Source organism: Gambusia affinis, linkage group LG20 (genome assembly GCF_019740435.1).
Source record: "Gambusia affinis linkage group LG20, SWU_Gaff_1.0, whole genome shotgun sequence".
NCBI classification, from domain to species: domain Eukaryota; kingdom Metazoa; phylum Chordata; class Actinopteri; order Cyprinodontiformes; family Poeciliidae; genus Gambusia; species Gambusia affinis.
Window position 1 is genome coordinate 2,504,632 of NC_057887.1, and position 18,269 is coordinate 2,522,900.

Here is an 18,269-nt window from a genome sequence, read left to right on the forward strand (position 1 = left end):
GTGTGTGTGTGTGTAGGTGTGTGTGTGTGTGTGAGGCTCATGGAACTTCATAAAACCAGTCCTGGTCCACCAGAGCATTTGGTATTTTCTTTGTTCCCTTTTATCGTCGGTTCCTGTGAGGTAGAGGTGCGATCAGCATCTACAAAGTGTTAGATGGACGTGCCATGCATTGGAAGAGGTAATAGATGGAGGTGCGCTGCGTGGGACTCTGTTCCTGTGGTCGCATCTCAGAGAGCCTCACTAAAGTAAAGGGTCTGTACGAAGGACAGAAACAGGGATATATATATATATATATATATATATATATATATATATATATATATATATATATATATATATATATATATATATATATATATATATATATATATATATATATATATATATATATATATATATATATATATGGAAGATTTGCTGTTTTCATCTTAATATGGTAATATTTTTCTTTAACATGACATGACTTCATATCGCCTGACTCAATCTAACATGCAAAAATGCCTCAAACTCAGTTTACATATAACCGCAATTCTGAGAGCGACACTCCGTTTGGCGTGCAAACACAAAATCTAGAGGATTGCAGATTGTTTTGTTGGTTTATTATTATTATTATTATTATTATTATTATTATTATTATTATTATTATTATTATTATTATTATTATTATTATTATTATTATTATTATTATTATTATTGCTGTTTTTGCGCAAGATTCGGTCCAGTCCTTGTTGAGTCTGCGTGGACGAAACATTTCCAAGCTACCAATCGACAAAAAGCCTCGTCCAACCCCAATCAGGACTGTCTGCTGCTGCTGCTGCTGTTGCTGTTGCTGCGTGTGAATGGGTTGTTTGGTGTCTGGGCCAAACGTGCCGTTTTCTCTCCATTCTTTGCGCTCCTGTCTGTTTATTTACCTTTTGTTCTGTCATATGAGTGGAAGAATAGTAGTGTGTTTGTGTGTATGTGTGCGTGTGTTTGTGTGTGTAAGCGTGTGTGAGAGAGAGAGTGTGTGTGTGTGTGCCTGTGCATGTTGTGCAATGTAAAGCCAAGCGAGTCTGTTTCCATACGCACTGCTTACCTTCATGAAGCAGTGCGTAACTTGACTGTCGTGCAGACAGTCAAGTTAGGATATAATGCTGCTGTTTTAGAGATGTTTTTCCCCGTTAATGAAGAATGCTTGTTTGTGTAAACTTCAACAGTGGCTGTCTCTCAGCCTTTCCTCCAGCGAAACATCACCGCCTGGTTCTGACTTGTCCCCTGCTCTCTCTCTCTCTCCCTCTCTTTCTCTCTCCTTCTCTCTCCTTCTCCCTCCTTCTCTCTCTCTTTCCGCAGGACATGTCGGGGACTCCGTTTCTGCCGTGCACTGCGCTCCACACAGCGAAGGGAGCGCGAAGTTCATAAAAAGGGATTACTATTATATTTTCTTTTCTTCTTTTGGGGCGCTGGGTGCCTGAAACCTTCAGTGCCTCTGGATTTTTTTTAATTTTTATTTTTTTTATTTTTTACTTTGGATTTTGTGGGGATTTACTCGCTTCTCATCGGGATGGAAAGCCGCGATTTCGCCCCGCCGCACCACCTCCTGACAGAGCGCAGCGCCCTGGTGCACAGCGCCGCGTCTCGGATAGCGCCGGGCGGCCACAGCTCCGTGCAGCACCCGGCGCACTTCCAGCCCGCGAAATACTACTCATCCCACCTACCCATGGGTCCGCACTCAGGTCGGTGCTTCTAAACGCGCTTGTTGTTTTTGTGTTTTGTTTTTATTTTTTATTTATGTATTTATGTATTTTTTTTGCTGTGTGAAAGTTTGATGCAATATTTTTCTCAGCGCTTGCTGTTGCATAGTTTTAATGCTGACTTAAAAACAACTTTGAACTAGAATGTAGAATGGAAATCTGCGATTTTTGTGTGGTAATCAAAGGGAGAGAGAAGATTATTTTATCGGCCGCAGAAAGCTGCCCGTTTTTACACAAGACCCAGTTTAACATTTACAACGCAGACTGGTGTTTTATTTACTTTGTACTTCAATCTCATAATAATAATAATAATAATTTAAAAAAAATCAAGTATGATTTAGTTTAGTCCAAGAAGAGATGAATAACCAACAGCACGCTCTTGTCATACATTTCTACGGGACTCATCAATTGATAATTAATGAGCCGAATGGCTCATTTAATATAAGAACAACAATTTGTTATAAAGTAAAATTTTTGCCGTTCTGAGGTGAAGGTTCGGGTCACATGCTGGTGTGTACTGATCCCAAACGTAGAGGAGTGTGTGGGGGTGAAGAGGAGTTGTGGCTAATACTAGAAAATCCGGTCTCTATATTGAGCGGGGATGTGACGGGGTGCGAATGGGTTGACAGTGCATGCATTAGATTTAACAAGTAGCTTTGGTATCCTGCTACAATGAGGGAGGGGTGTGTGTCTGTGTGTGTAGGTGTGTGCGTGGGTGTGTGTGTACGGAGGGGGGGAGGAAGAAAGAAAATTATTGCTGAAATCTTTAATTGCATATAAAGTCCTTGGAGTGACCGGATGATTGGGATCCAGTTCGGACAGAACAATCCGCCGGTTGTTATTTTGAAGTGGACCTGGTTCTTTAAGAGACACTGGTACCGAGAGTCCGGTGCGTCTGGTGTGTGTAGGACCCACAACGCTTCAACTCTGTCTTCACGTACAACTATTCTTAACACAGCAGCCGACAGACCTACAGTCCTGTCCGTTTATATATATATATATATATATGTATATGTATATATATATATATATATATATATATATATATATATATATATATATATATATATATATATATATATGCTAGCAACCTATATATAATGATCTATAGAATTATATATGCTTCTAGAGACTTCATTCTAAAAATGTGCATTCATCTTCACATAATTTTATGTTTAATATTTGTATAATATACAAAATATGAACTACCTCACAATATACCTTTCAACAAATGATATTCTTTTATATACTTTTTATATTAAAAATAAGAAAATATATATATATATATATATATATATATATATATATATATATATATATATATATATATATATATATATATATATATATATATATATGTATATGTATATATATTCCACCTTCTACTGATGCATTTTCTAATCTTCAAGTATAAATGTGTCAAGTGTCACATCTCCTGCTGAGCAACCTTTATATAAATCTATAGACATTTCATGTTAATTTTAATTACTAATCTGTGTAATGTAGAATATATAATTGTGGAGATTTTAACAGTGATGGGGGGGGGGACGTCATTGCTTTTGGAAGAATGCTTGACAGGATAAAGCTTCTTGACTCAGATTCCCTGAATCTAAATGATTACTTTTAAACATACATGATGAGCCTATTTTTTTTTTATTATTATTATTTTTTTTTTTCAGAAATTTGACAAAAATTATTCAAGCAAAAGAAACACTCCATGTAATTCTTGGGCCAATCATTAACTCTCATTTGTCTTGCAAAACAATTGAAATGCCCATTTGACTGATATTGTTGCTCGCTGGCATGCCATGCATTACAGCCTATTTTAAAATTGATTTGGTAATGTTAAAAGGTGGTGGGCTGTGGTAGGGGCAGGGGGAGTAAGCATTGTAATTTAGGGTGATAATGCTATTGAAATATATTCAAGAGGGTCTCTGACTGCGTCTCAAGGTGCATGACACTGTATTGAGATTCCACATATTCAGACTCTCCATGCATGTCCCTTATGGGGTTCTGACTGACATGATGGGCATGGAGGATTGTTGTTTAGGGGTGGGGGGTGGGGGAACTGGATACGTGTGTACGTGTGTGTTTGGTTTGAGGTTAGAATGAGATGGGCTGGGGGGGTTACCTTTGTCCTCGCCCCCCTCAGAGACTCGGGGAGCTGTACGCCTGGCCCTAGGCCTCGGCACAGGGGGTAGATATGATGTGGAGTTGGGCGTAGAAGAGCAGGAGGAGGAATGGGGGGATAAGGGAGCGGTGGGGTTCTTTCAGATTTTTGTAAAAAAAAAAGACACACACACATCCACGTCTCACCAGACTCGCTGTGTCGCTTAGAAAAATTCAAAGAAAAAAAATAAAATAAAAAAAATAGACTCCCCAGATCTGCTTTTTCTTCATATTCCAGAGAACCTGCAATCCATCAATTTGCCAAAGCCTCTCATTTAGATCAGCATGGTGTCTGCTTGAATATGGTTTCTCTTGACAAAGTGGTGGAATGACAGACGCATACCAGCACCATAAGACTCAGCCCCACAATGATATTACGCAGGCGTTCAGATTACTGATAGGAGCGCTGGGAAAGCCTTTGTGCCTGTCCGTCCGTCTGTCTGCCTCCCTCTCTCCTCCCTGTCTTTACCCTGTTGGCTTTTATTCACTTCTCCCGTTTTCTTCTTTTTCTTCCCTGCTCTGTGATGTTAGCCCCTGGCAGCAGTCGCCTCACTGCGTGTGTTTGCGTGTGTATTTTGCGTGTGTATTGCGTGTGTGAGATTAAGGTTAGGTTTAGCCTGAAGTAGCACAGGTGTGCAGTATTGTGGAGGGAGTGGCAGTGCTTGTCATTGAACAGGTGTGTTACTTCCCAGACAGCAGACGGTTTTTGTTTACATGGTTGTGCGTGTGCATGTGTGCGTGTGCGCGCGTGTGTAATGTGTGTGTGTGACCTTGTATTGGAGTTTACATTAGTGTCATGCTACACAAACACTCGTTCTCAACTCTGTAGGGTTCATATTCTCAGTTCCTCCTTGTGTTGTCAGAGTAGATAACCTCCCAGTTGATTGTGTCTTGCCTCTCTCCTGCTCTGATTCCCTTCATGTTGAGTCTTGTTCACCAAACTCCAGATCCTGCGCCGAATATCTGCGCCCCTATCCGCTCATCGTGATCACGCCTGGAAAAGAAAAAAAAATCTCGTGGGCTCTTGGAAGTTTCTTGACTTTGATCGTAACGCCGGCGTGTGCGACACACACCCCTTCATTACTTCCCCTCTGTACGTGCTGGCTGTTTTTGTGCATGGAATTTCGGGAGTCTCTGTGAGTGCGTGTCATTGTGTTAAGCCAGAAAAGTGATGAGATGACGAGCAACGCTGAAACGGCAATGGAAGAACAAGAGAAGGGGGGATGGGGGTGTAAGTGGGTGGGAAGGAGATGGTCTGAATCTTTCCACCTGGTTGGTAATCCAGTCAGATTACCACCGCCTGACAGCACCCAGTAGCCGTCTTCCCCCGACTCCCCGGGCCAGCGTATCCTACGCCTCTTAAGAGTCTGAGTGAGTGAAAGCAAGAGAGGAGACGCCTGGCTGTTTGTGTGTGAGTGTGTGTTTCTGTGTGATTGGGACACAGAGAGCTGAGTCAGAAGTAGTCAGTGGATAAATCCCAGTCAGAAGAATTGTCCACCCCCGCTCCCGAACCCCTACCCATTCTACTCTGGGTACAAGGGGGCACATCTCTGGTGCAGCGTGCCAGACGACCCCCTGCCTGGAGGAGACAGCTGGTGAGGGCTGCAGCCAGCCGAGCCAAGGCTGGAGGGAGAGGAGTGTAAACTGTCAGGTTGGTTTAATTCAAAAGGGAGGAAAAAAATTGATTACGACCCAAATGTAATCAATACTATGCCATGGTCAACTGTACTGAACTACCAGGAAGAAATTCTAGTAGACAATGGTTTAGAAAAAGAAAATGCATTTAAAAAAAATGTGCATTTAAATCAAAACTGCATGGGGCTGCTTGGTGCAAGATTTAGCATGGGGAATATTTTTCAAGTGTCATGTATTGTATTTGGTTAATTTGTGGACTTTTTCCATTCTTGACAACACTTGATTTGTATCATTGTGCTGGAGATGCTATACCACACTGATGTTTTGTGGGAACACCGAGATGATGCAAATAAAAAAGAAGAGTGCAATCAATGTGGCAGCATTCAAAAATGTGGCAATTGTGTGTTTTCTGCCAACACAGTTTCTCCATTGTCTGCAGTTTGAAGTCGTGATACCTGACAAAGTGCTGGGGATGGTCCGTGTTTTCTCCAGCAGTTTGGAGCAAGCATAATTCTGCCCCTCCCTCACCTGCTGCTGAGCACAGAGTTGGCAATCTGCTAAATTTGTCTGCTTTGAAATATTTTTGTCCATGAAAAACCAAACACATCTGTAAAGCAGCTGGCTGCAGGCTTGCTACGCAATCTCAACTTATAATCCAGCTAATATCAGCGTGTCATCCCAATGTTGTAAAGAGCGGTGAAAAAAACCTCAGAGCAATTCCTTTAGCTGTAGTGAAAATTGGAGGCTCATAATAAATCTGCCCTGATTTCCTTCATTTTGGGAGATCGGTGATGGACCAACATTTACACGTGAGGCCGATCTTATCTACCTCAGCAAAGGTCTAAAAATCAACCACTGTCCTCTACTGCCCCGCTGTGAGAGAGGTTTGACTGACAGACTCTCCCAACGGGACCCAGGCCACTTGGATATGTGTTCCTAAATCCAATATATATCCGATCTTTTCGAATCTGACCTGTGTCTGTATGGCCAAGTCGCATTCATCCGACTTCAATGTCATTGATACTCAACATACATCACTATTCTGCACACTGATACGTGTAAGCGGGAAGAAAAACAACCACCATGGCAGACCATATGAGGATTAAGTTGTTACTCTTGCTGGCTCTGGTAGGACAACAACTACAAAATTGTAAGCGATGGTCTACCGTTAGCATCCACGTCTACTTCTGCAGACACTGAGCACTACTTCTTTTTTATGGGAGTTGGCAAAACACTGAGTCCATTCGCTACTTGTGACGATACTGCCCCCTCTACTGCGCACGTCGGACACTTTTATGTTGTTTCCAGATCACACAGGAAATCACAATAAAGTCGGATGTATTTGGAAGTCGATGCAAAAAAACCAAATCAGATTTAAAAAAGAAAAAAAAAAGGGAATTCGGCATTAAGATCCAGCATTGTCAGAAAATTATCCGGTGAAGCTACAAAAAAAATCATTTCCATTTCAAATTCCACTTTATGCAAATACATTAAAAAGATTCTTGAGTATATGACCACAACTAATCACGCTGACCTGAGAGTAAGAGACTGGAGCCACCTGAGGGCTGGTATCAGTGCAGAGATAAAGAAAAAGTGTATTATGGAGGCTTTGATGGTGGAGTTTGGGGGGTGGAGGGGTGACACTCACGTTTGCTCCAAAGAGCGAGTGTCTCTGTGACAGAAAGACTTTTGTCTCGTCTCCAGCTCCCTTCCAAGTGGAGAACAGCTGCTTATTGTTGGTAGCAGTGATTTGAAAGGGAATGGGGCGCGTTTGGTTGCGACATCTCTGGGGTGTGAACACACACCGCCATCTGATGACTTGGCATGTAAGAGGAAAGCGCCAGACTTCCTGTGTCCATGTGGTCGCCTCTTTCCCTTTCACTCTTCTTCTTCTTCTTCTTCTCCTCCTCCTCCTCCTCCCTGTTCTTCTTTCCCTTTCTGGCCAGACTTTCCTCCTTGCTCCTCCCTCCTCCTCTCCCTTCTGCTTTCCTCTTTCACTTCCCCTTCACCAGGGCATTCGCTCCTCTCAGCTCTTCGAGTGGTGCTCCAGCCCTCCTCCTCCTCCTTCTCTTCCTCCTTCTCCTCAGAGCCATGTTCCTCCCTGCTCGCCTCTGCTCTCTTCTCCCTTTTCAATCGATCCCCACACCTCTTATATCCATCTCCCGTCTCCGTCTGCCTCCCTCTGCAACCTTTCTCCTTCCTTGTGTTGTTAGCAGGCCTGCATCTCTCAGCACTTCTCTCATTTCTGTCTCAGTTTCGGTCTGCTCCCCCCCACCTTCCACACTGCCTTGTTTGTTTCTCCCTTCTCCTTTTCTCTCCCCACCACATGGCCGGTTGTTAACGGGCCGTCCCGGGGCAGCTCGGCCCGCTGCCAGCTCACTAAATCAGAAACGTTTGGAGGATTTGGCAACAGGGAGTGAGAGCTCAGCGAGGCGCCTTTGAAGTCAGCGGAATGAGAGGAAAAATGATGTTTTAAACACAAGGCTAAAACAGCTTCTTGCTCTGTGTCGGAAGAGGTGCCGCTCGCATTCATTTGCAAATACAGGACCTTGCAAAGCATTCACACCCAATGAGAATGTTGACATTCAATGCATTTTAATGGGATTTTATAAAAAAAAAAAACAAAAAAACACAAAGATCTGCATAATCATGAAATGGTAGGAATATTCAGAGTTGGGTATCAACATTTTTATAAATATAACTTTGAAAAGTCTTGTTGTGCCTTTGGATTCAGCCCTCTTTACTTTGATACCACTAAAGGGCCCCATGGTCCAGTTTGTGTTTGCTTCTTTCACACACAGTGCCAGACCGCCTTTCATTTCAGTGTACATCACACAACATAGGATTCTTCATAGGATCAAAGAAGTGGTGGACAACCCTGACCATCCTCTTCACAACACTGTCTTGGGAAGGCGGAGCATCTTCAGTCAGAGGCTCCTTCAGATTTAGTGCAGTACAGACTGCTGCAGAAGATCTTTCCTGCCAACAGCCATCATGATCTTCAATAGCTCTTTGAGGAATCTAGATTAATGAGTTTCTACAACATTTAATTTCCCTTTGGGATTAATAAAGTATTTCTGAATTTGAATTGAATTTGAATTTTAAGAGAGCGCCACACCTTTCTATGGACAGCCTCCACTGTTGACGACTTTACAGTTTCCATTCATAAAACGTCAGCCATTTTGTCAATCTTTGTAGGTAGCCACACCAACAAACGTCTGACCAATCGCACAACACTTCACTCAGAGTTCTGTTGAAACAGTTGGCCTGGTGTCAAAAAGGGGAGGAGGCAATATTCGTCACACAACTACAATTTCAACGCTTCTGTTGAAGGACTGGAAATCCTTAAATAAAATCTGGTGTTCTTTTGAAATTACCTGGATAAAAAAAGTCCATCACAGCAGTTAATCACAGCATGTAGTGTGAAGGCTTCAGAGGTTCCTTGGTGTCTAGCATCATGGAGACAATCAACACATGGACATCCACTTTAACTGACAGCTCATAAAGGGGAGCATTAATCAGAGAAGTCAAAGGGATGAATGGTAACTAAAGGCAGATTCACTCCAGCCCTGTTTAGTCCAACATTAATCTGTGTGCCTAGAAAGTTTGGTTTGTTTGAGGTGTAAAGGAGCAAGTTCTGCCTAAAAATCCAGGTTTAGGTTTGGTTGAAGTGAACTCTGGTGAGTTTAAATGTATATGTGACTGCAAATGGAGTGGAGAGCACTCCAGAAGCATAAAGTGAACAACAGCGCAGGGCATTCTGGGTAATTACAACCAAAACAGATGTGCAAGTCTAGCACTATTGGGAGAAATGGCTCATGGTCTTTTACTAGCAACAAAAAAGAAATCCTACAAGCGCTGCAAGCTGACCCCACTCCATTTTTGTTTACATATTGTGAAACATTTTAATCATGACACAAAATCATTTGGCCACAATGCAAAATGGTTTGTAGTGACGAAAACTAGTACCCTGAACTCTCTGCATGCATAGTGGAGAGTTTGAATCTGGAGAATACTTGAGACTATTCTCTCCTGGAAGTTACCTTCCTGCAGAGCAAGTCTTCATACAGTCAGAACTACAAAAGAACCTTTTAGGTCGATGCATTCTCAGGTGTTAGAATGGCTTTTGAAAGTCCTGACCCAAGTTCAGCCGAGTCTTGGCTTTGCAAGACTTCAAAATGTTTGTAAAACATACATCAGGTGCTCTTCATCCATTCTGACAGAACTGGAGGTGTGAAGAATGAGAAAATAAAAACTTAACTCTAAATGTGTAAAGTCAGTAGAGACAGTAAAACCCCCATCAGCCAAAGGTGGTTCTGGAGTCTTGACACAAATACAGGCCATAAAAATCCATGTAGCTTTGTCCTTCCCTACTTTGTACCGCTCCGTCACATCAAATCCTGATGAAATCCATTGATGTTTCCAATCTTAAGGTCACAAAATTTGAAAAACTGGACGTCAGTACATTTACAAGGCGCTGCTTTCAGCCGTAGACAAGAATGCATGAAGAAAACCTTGCATGATGCCTGAAATGGAACTTTAACACAAGCTTAATTGCCTGTTTTTCATGACGTTGCTCCTGTTCAGAGGGGCCAAGGCAATTCCGTGTTGACGCAGAGTCGCATCACAGACTTGCAGGTCCACAAGCCTCTAAGCGACATGGCCGCAACCGCTGCAACCCCCTTATCACGACCAACACCTGAGCCGGGCCTGCGCCGCCACAGGTCACGTTTGCGCCTGACTCAGCTGACCTGCTTGACTCAACGCTTCGTTCTCAGCTGCCGTGGTTTTTTTTTTCTTTTTTCTTCTCCATTCCAGTCATTTCAACCCCGTTCGCCTCATTCACATTGTAATGGGCTCCATTCAGGCCAGTCTATGTCCAGTTTGCTTTGCTGTCAGGCGTTTAAGATGGATGCATGGAGGTGGGTGGGGAGGCGGGGGGGTTGCAGGTTCATCTGGAGGTGAGGTTAAAGGATGCAGAGTTGTCGAACGGCCCATTGAACGCAGCACCCTTCGCTTTTCATGAGCCACACTGCTGCTGCTGCTGCTGCTGCTGCTACTGCAAGCTCGGATTGAACAGATTTAGCATTTGGTGTGAAAGACAGCTAATGTGCTCTAAATGGGAAATAGGTACATATCAGTGTGTGTTTCTGCGTGTGTGGGTGTGAAGGAGTAAAGAAAGAGAGAAGCAGCTGTGTGGAACAGCATGGATCGTTACACAGTGACTCACATGAAAGCATTAAGTATATTCAGGAACCTTTTGTTGAATATACATGGAGTTGTGTGCAGCTGTGTGTGTCTGACTCGGTATTCGTGTGTGTGTGAATGAGCGAACCCTCTCCCAAACTCTTGCCCGAGCCGAGGGTTGTGAGAAGAGAAACAAGAAAAGAGAGCAAGGGAGTCTTAAAAAAAAAACAAAAAAAACAGATCCGTCATCAGTCATTCATGGCTAATCAGTCTCATGGGACACACACACACGTGCACACACACACACGTGCACACCCACACATACAGACACACACATACATAGAGAACTGAGGTCCTAATCCTACTGGGACTGTTCGTGCCTCAGTGTGTGCCTGTCTAAATTCTGGATCCAGGCTGATTAGAAGCTCTCTCTCTCTCTCTCTCTCTATATATATATATATATATATATATATATATATATATATATATATATATATGTCCTCTTACCTCTGTGGCTTCTTACTCTGCATCTTTGATTGCTGGTAAAGTGTCTCGTCTTCCCCTCTCTTGTTTTTCTGTCGAGTCTTTTTAATAACCACCTACTGTCTGTTCAGCCCGTATTTGATGTGTGTTTTGGTAAGATTTGGAATGCATGTGTGCATGCATAATACAGGGACCTCGTTTGTGTGACACTGTACTTTTTTTAACGTTTTTTTTATTTTTTATTTCATTTGCCAGAGCGTGCTGCTCGCTCCTACCTGTTCCTGCCTCATCAGTAGTGTCGCCTGCGTTTTCCTCGCTTATGTCAACGCTGTCGTTTTTCAAGTCCAATAAGATACACTGCAGAAAACAAGTAGAATAAAATAAACAAAGTGTTGGGAAAATTTTGCTCATCTGATTTGTTTTGTCAGAAAGACAAAAAAAAAAGGAAAATTTTAGTCATGAAGCTGTTAAACTTTACTAAAACAGTAAAATGTTCTATGAATCTTTTCTAGCCAGGTGGCACAATAAACGTTTACCATAGCAACCATATTTTCATAGGACTTTTTACTAAAAGTATTTATAGTTGTTTGAATTTAGTTATTATAAAAGATACATTTTACATTAATTAATATACTTAATTTGAATCTGTTTTGATGACTAGCATCATCCAGATGAAAAACAAATTTTTTAAATGAACATTTACTGAGTTGATTATTAACTTAGAGCCCAGCTAATGTACCAACCTCGTTAATATTTGGTAATATTTAACATACTGCAAGTTGTTATGCAGGAATAGACGTCTGAAAATAGCATAACAATTTAACTAACATAAAAGAAAATTGAAAAACACAATCAAATTTGCAGTTATGTACAAAACATAATGGGTATCTTGGTTTTGTGATATGCGCTTAAAATCTTTTATATTCTTAAAACTTATTCTGTAGTATCCTTTCTTTTATGAACAAATGAAATGACCCACATATTACTAAAGGTTTTGATTTCAGGTTTGCAGAAAAATGAATCCCATCGTTGATTTAAAGATAAAAAGGGTGACATAAAGTCATGAGGATGCCTTTCGTTTGTTTAGACTAAGCTCTAAGTATGCTTTCTTTAAAAAAAAAAATAAACCTCAGCAGTGGGGAGAAAAAGCATAAAAAGCATTGACTTGGTTCTCTCACTTCATTGGGAGTTCTTCCTTAATACACACTAAAACAGTCCTGTTTAAAAATCTACGTAACGGCCTCATAAATGAATCCTTTGTGTGTTTATTGCTCAGCAAACTTTGAGAATAGATGAATAATTATAGCGAGTTTAAAGCAACACCACAAATATACACCTGCTCCAGGATTCGCTGCTTTTTAAAGGCGTCACACTTTTAGGGTTCCACGTTTAGAGCCGGCGCTCTCTGCTGTTTTCTACTGCGGCACGTTATAAATAAAATCTAATAAATAAGCGGACTGCATCGAAATGCCAGAAGGAACACTAGAAGGAAAATAATCATTAGTCACAACTCTAATATGACGTTCATGGCTCTCATGCACTTCCACTCCTTTTTTTAACCCCATAAGTCTCCATTTCTCCATGGTTTCCTTTTGTTTATTATCCCTCTGTCTTTTTTTCATTTCTTCTCTGTTGTTGATCTCTCAAATAAACTTTCATTCCTGTGTAAACATTACAGTAATGAGGGAATATAAAGAGCTGAAATAAGGTCAGACTGGGTTATTCTCACCTGTTCCCCCCCCCTCCTCTCTCTCTCCCTCTCTCTCTTTATGTTTTGCTATCTGCTGATCTCGTTCCTCTCTCTTGTTCAGCTTCTTCTCCTTCTCTCTCCCTCTCTCTCGCGTTCTCTCTCACACACACAGACACGGCGCACTCACTTTCTGACGCCCACACAGTCAGCGTGCTGGAAAGACACGGGCATACACACACACACACACACACGGCGACGCGGGCACAAACACACCGACACCTGCACGTTGAGTCGTTGAGGGTCTAATTTAAGTAAAGTGCTTCTCTAGGAACCACAACCCCTCGACTCACGATGATGGAGGGCGATACGGCACGATGACGGGGTTGAACACACACATGTGCAGGGTAATACTGAGACGCTTTGCACACACACACACACACACAGACACACGCACTCAGTCTGTGCTGATGCTGAGCTGTAACTCTGTGTGGTGTGAGCGCTCTGTAGATGGCTTGCAAGTAGCATGTTGCAATAATAATGTGATATTTGATCCCTGCAGGGAAACTCACAGTGTCTGGTGCTGCTGGCAGACCTTACTGTTTGGCCAGTTTAAGCACCGGCAGGGAGGACTGAGTGTTTGCAACAGAATCCCTCAGTGGGATGGATGCTTGGTAACTTGGATGTGGTTAAATCTGGGTCTGCCGGTTCGAAGGATGTCGTCTCCTCCGCTGCAGCCGCCCTCTTCCTTCGCTTCTGCTGTGTAGGTGTGTTTGTTTCCGCTGGAGTTTAAGCCAACTTAAGCCGGAGCTGAATTGTGCTGCACCGCTGCTGCAGATCTTGGGCTGCAGCAGCAGCAGCAGCAAAAAAAAAAAAAAAAAATTAAAAATAGCTTCAAAACTTTTGTTTCCTTCAAGCTTTAGGGCAACAGTTAGAGAAAAAGCAAAGAGCTTTCCGTAGAATATCACACACACACAGAACAGAACAAAACTGTGAACAGACATATACATTTTCACATCGGTCATTTATTTTTTTTATTTTATTTTATTTTATTTTTTCATAAAATTCTGTTGAAAGTTTGGAATTTAATTTCTTCTTGCTTTTCCTGTTTTAAAAAAAAAAAGATTTGAAAGATAAATCTAGAAAAAAAAAGTTTCAATTAAAGTTTAAGCTGAATGTTGAAGCCTGAATTCAGTTTTCGTATTCAGACCTTCAGAATAAATTAAGTTTATATTTCTTATGGTGATTTGAGTTTATTAGGATGAAAATGACTATTTAAAAAATTGACTATTTTAAAATAGTCTTTTTTTTTGGGTCATACAGGAGAGAGTCGGGCACTTGGAGTGGAGTCACAGTTTTTTGACCTCTTTCAAATTATTATTTGTTATTTTTGCAGATGATTTACATCTGCATCATTATTTTTTATTTCTGACATAAATTGTAGAATCTCATCAAGAAGACCGGTCTATTTTGATTTTTATCATTAAGAGAAAATATGGAGAGGATCAATCTTATGGCTTTAATTAGAGACCTAATTAATGAAGCCAGGAAACATTGTGAAAACCTGCTGATATATTATGAACTGCAATAACAAAAACAGTATAAATTCCTTCATCAAACACAGCATATACAGTAACTGATTCTAAATCTGAACATTATTAAATGACAAAAAAACAACAAGAGGAATTCATGAATTTTGATTTGAATGTCTGTAAATTTGTCCTGTGTGGAATTTGCTAACAGTCCTACATTGTGAGCTAGCTTCAGGGGCTGCAACTTCCAGAGCCACATGTGGCTCCTTGGCCCCTCCACTGTGGCTCAAACTAAACCAAATAAGAAGTGTTTTTAATTATAAAGGTAATAAAAACGGCTGGTTTTAGCAGTTCATCTGCATGTTTATATGCAACATCTGCATGGAGTATCAACAGAAGAGCACCAAGGCTACAAGGTTTTTAAGAGTCATTTAACCTTTTTATTTTATTTTAGCTTTCATATATTTAAGTGGCCTTCGTATCTTTCTTCATCTTCCTTATTTATGGCTTTATTCTATAAAATAAAGTTGTTGTTTTTTCTTTTTGCTTTGCAATAGGTAGATGAATTCTTTTAGCTTTCAACAGGAGTTTTTCAATTCAGAACGCTTCTAAAATCTGTCTTGTTTTGCGACTCAGGCCATATTTGATCTTGTAGCAGTTGGTGAAAAGTGGCTCTTTGAATTGAAAAGGTTGCTGAACTCTGAGCTAGCTGCTACGAATCTAAACTCTACTTGCTTTTAAATGTGTATCTAAACACAATCTGAGCAAAGCTGTGGTTCAGGTTTATTGAAACAGGCTGCATTAGCAAGGTTTGTGTGAACTTTTGTGTGCGGTAGCTTTTGTGCAACAACTGTAGATTAGGAACAACTAGATGTAAATCTGAAATGATGGACACACACACACACACACACACACACACGCACACACACTCACAAAACCATATCAGGTTTTGTTTGAACTCAGTCTTTACTGCGTGTAAATTTTCCATGTGTGGAATTTGTTGGATGTCCTTGGTTTCTACGTAGCCATTAGCTTGCATTGGCTAAAAAATAAATATTACTAGCTATTCTGTGCCTGTTTTTTTTAGCAACTTATTATCTAAATCTGAGTTTTCTGAAAAATACGAGACCACAAAGAGGAAGACATGTTTAGCTTTTAACTGAATTCAGATTTGAATCACTGTACATTTTCTAGATAGCATTTCAAGTTTGTTGTCTGCCCTTCATTGTTGACTAGCAATTTTTTGTGCTAGTTCATATAAAAATTATATTTGCTTTGAAATGTGTGTTTGTGAATAAATTATACAATTACAACTCAGTTATTGACTCAAACTGAATCTAAATCGGACAAATCTGAAAGACTACAGACAAAACCATACATATGTTTCAGAGTTATGGAAACTGGACCTACTTGAGTTTTGCTGCCTCTTTCTGGCCTCTTTCTAAAACTGTTGGCTGACAATAAAACAAACGATAAAAAAATGTTTTGGTTGCTTTTGTCAAAAAGATATAATTTGAGGAGACCAGTTGAATCAAAATTACATGATCACTACATAAAAAAAGAACAAAACATTCTTCGTTTTTGCCTGAATTTAATTGCTTTAATGTCTTTAAATTTTCCACAAGGTCAGTTTGTTGCTGTCCTACAAGGATGCTTGATTTATTTAATTCATTTTCAAACTTCTCTTAGCACTGCCGTAACCTCAACCGTCTAGGAAACAATTAGAATTGATCATCTAAATATTTAACTACTGTCACCTGCTAAATATTTTTTAAATTCTAGCTCCAAAGATGTTTCCTCGCTTCTTCTTATAGAGCCTTTGAGTAGAAAAGCTGAATGGAAACAGTAACGTAAAACAAAACAGAAAAAAGAGCTGAAAGATCTTAAAATCCTTCCATCACTACAGGGAATTTACTGCGTCCACCTTTCATATTTAGGCTTTGAATACCTTAATGTTTTTGGGTTTTTTTCTGTCTTAGCTTTTTTTTTTTTCCTTTTTTTGTAACTCAGGACCAAACCTATCAACATATCCCACTTCATCAAACAACTCATTTTTATCCCAATTTTGATAAAGTGAGCTCATCTCTCTACTGTGACATTAGTAATCCGGTCCCCTCTGCCAGCCTCCATCCTCTGGATTCTCTAATGAATTCATCAGTCTCGACTTCTGATATAAAATATTAAGCTTGTACAAGATGTCGTTTGAAATACCATCTAAAGAGATATTGAACAGTTACATCACATTCCCTGTCTTTATGCATGTCATTGTATCCTGCCATAAACCTTCTTTTGTAAGTAGTGGTCATACAGTATATTGTTTCAGTAAAAAAAAAGGGTGTGTAGTGGAGATTAAAAGTCAGATTGCCAAATGTAAAGCTGTAAAATTTCACAAGTGGTTAACTTCTGTTGCATTGGGTTTGGAGATTCACTCTGCCCGTTTTTATCAGTTTATTATGGTCAGTAGTTGTGTTTTCATTACAGATGTGCACAAGTCTTTGTTTATATTCTGCTAACGTAAAAAAAGAAAAAGAAAAAGAAAACCACACACACACAATTTTGTGATTATGGTGTTTCCATTAAATGAGAAATAGAATTTAAGTCAAGCATGAATAAATTTGTTCAAGCGATGAGTCATTAAAAATCCTGGTACCTCCTACCTCTTCCTGTCGTTTTCGCCAGTAGTAGCGTTGATCATGTGACTCATGCGATAATAAAAAAAGTGTTTCGATACGACAGAAAACCCCCTCCTCAACACAACAACAACAGTTTATTAAAAAACCTGCTTTTGGAACTTGGTGTGTTCCAAAATAAGCAAGTTTATTTTCAGAATTTCAAGCTACGCCATTTTATGCTGTGTGTGTGTGTGTGTGTATGTGTGTAAGTGTTTTAGTGTGTTTGCAGACTGAATGGACCAGAGGCTTGGCATTGGCATCTTGGACTGAATAATGACCATTTTTTCAGACACACACACGCGAGTCAGATGGAATTGCATTATCAACTTTCACTCTGGAAGCTCCTTAAACATCAGCAGCCTTATGCTCTTCATTAGCCCTGTGTGTGTTGTTGTGTGTACCCCTGAACAAAGTATCTGTGTCTCCTTCTGGCCCAAGCTGGAGGAGCGGTCTCATATGACCCAGATCCTCTTGTTTTCTCTGCTATAACATGGAAAAACTTACTTTGACAACCTTCTCCTCCGCACCCTTTTCCTGCTTCCCAAGAATCTCTCCTGTGGTGAGTTCCTGCTCTCCATGACCAAAAATGGTCCTTCCTCCTGTTGCGGGTGGGTGGCGGTGTGGTGTCCATTAAGTCTGTGGTCAAAAACATTTTCCTCCTCACTCGCAGTCAGCAGACTTCCGTGGGGCGGACAGGAAACTTTGAGCAACACCTAGATTCTTTTTTTAGTCTGTTCCAACAGTCTCACATTCGGTACAATCCTGTACAGTTTTTTCCCCCCTTCTGTTTTTGTGCACTTAATTTCTCTTTTGAATCATTTTTTGTAATTCTGGTGAAGTGGGCTCCGTCAGATGATGTTTCTTTTGAGAGTAAGGACTTTTAATGTCATAAAAGCACAAGTGTAGATGCAGTGAGTTACAACTCGAACTACCGGAGCCTCGTGAAGGCATAAAGAGAGAGCAAGAGAGACGTGGGCGTGTGTGTGTGTGCGTGTGTGTGTGTGTGTGTGTGTGTGGTGGATGGCGATGCTCGGGTCTGCAGCCTGGGAGTCAGGCTTCGCTGTTCATAGTCTGCTGATTTATGCGCCTCACAGGGAAATCTCTCATTTGTAGCTCTTTCATCTCATTTTTCTCCCCCTCCAATCTTTTTCTCGCTTTCTCTCCCTCTCTCTGT

At 40.7% G+C, this 18,269-nt stretch overlaps 1 protein-coding gene across 7 annotated transcripts in view; it reads left to right on the forward strand.

Moving 5' to 3' along the window:
* The window catches only part of bahcc1b (BAH domain and coiled-coil containing 1b), an 87,331-nt gene that overhangs the window by 21,384 nt on the left and 47,678 nt on the right, over window positions 1-18,269 (forward strand). For all 7 annotated transcript variants that reach the window (XM_044103616.1, XM_044103615.1, XM_044103611.1 and 4 more), the window contains one exon: window positions 1,330-1,712. In XM_044103616.1, coding sequence (XP_043959551.1) covers window positions 1,541-1,712 — 172 coding nt within the window. In that variant the 5' untranslated portion in view covers window positions 1,330-1,540. The remainder of the gene's footprint in view (window positions 1-1,329; window positions 1,713-18,269) is intronic.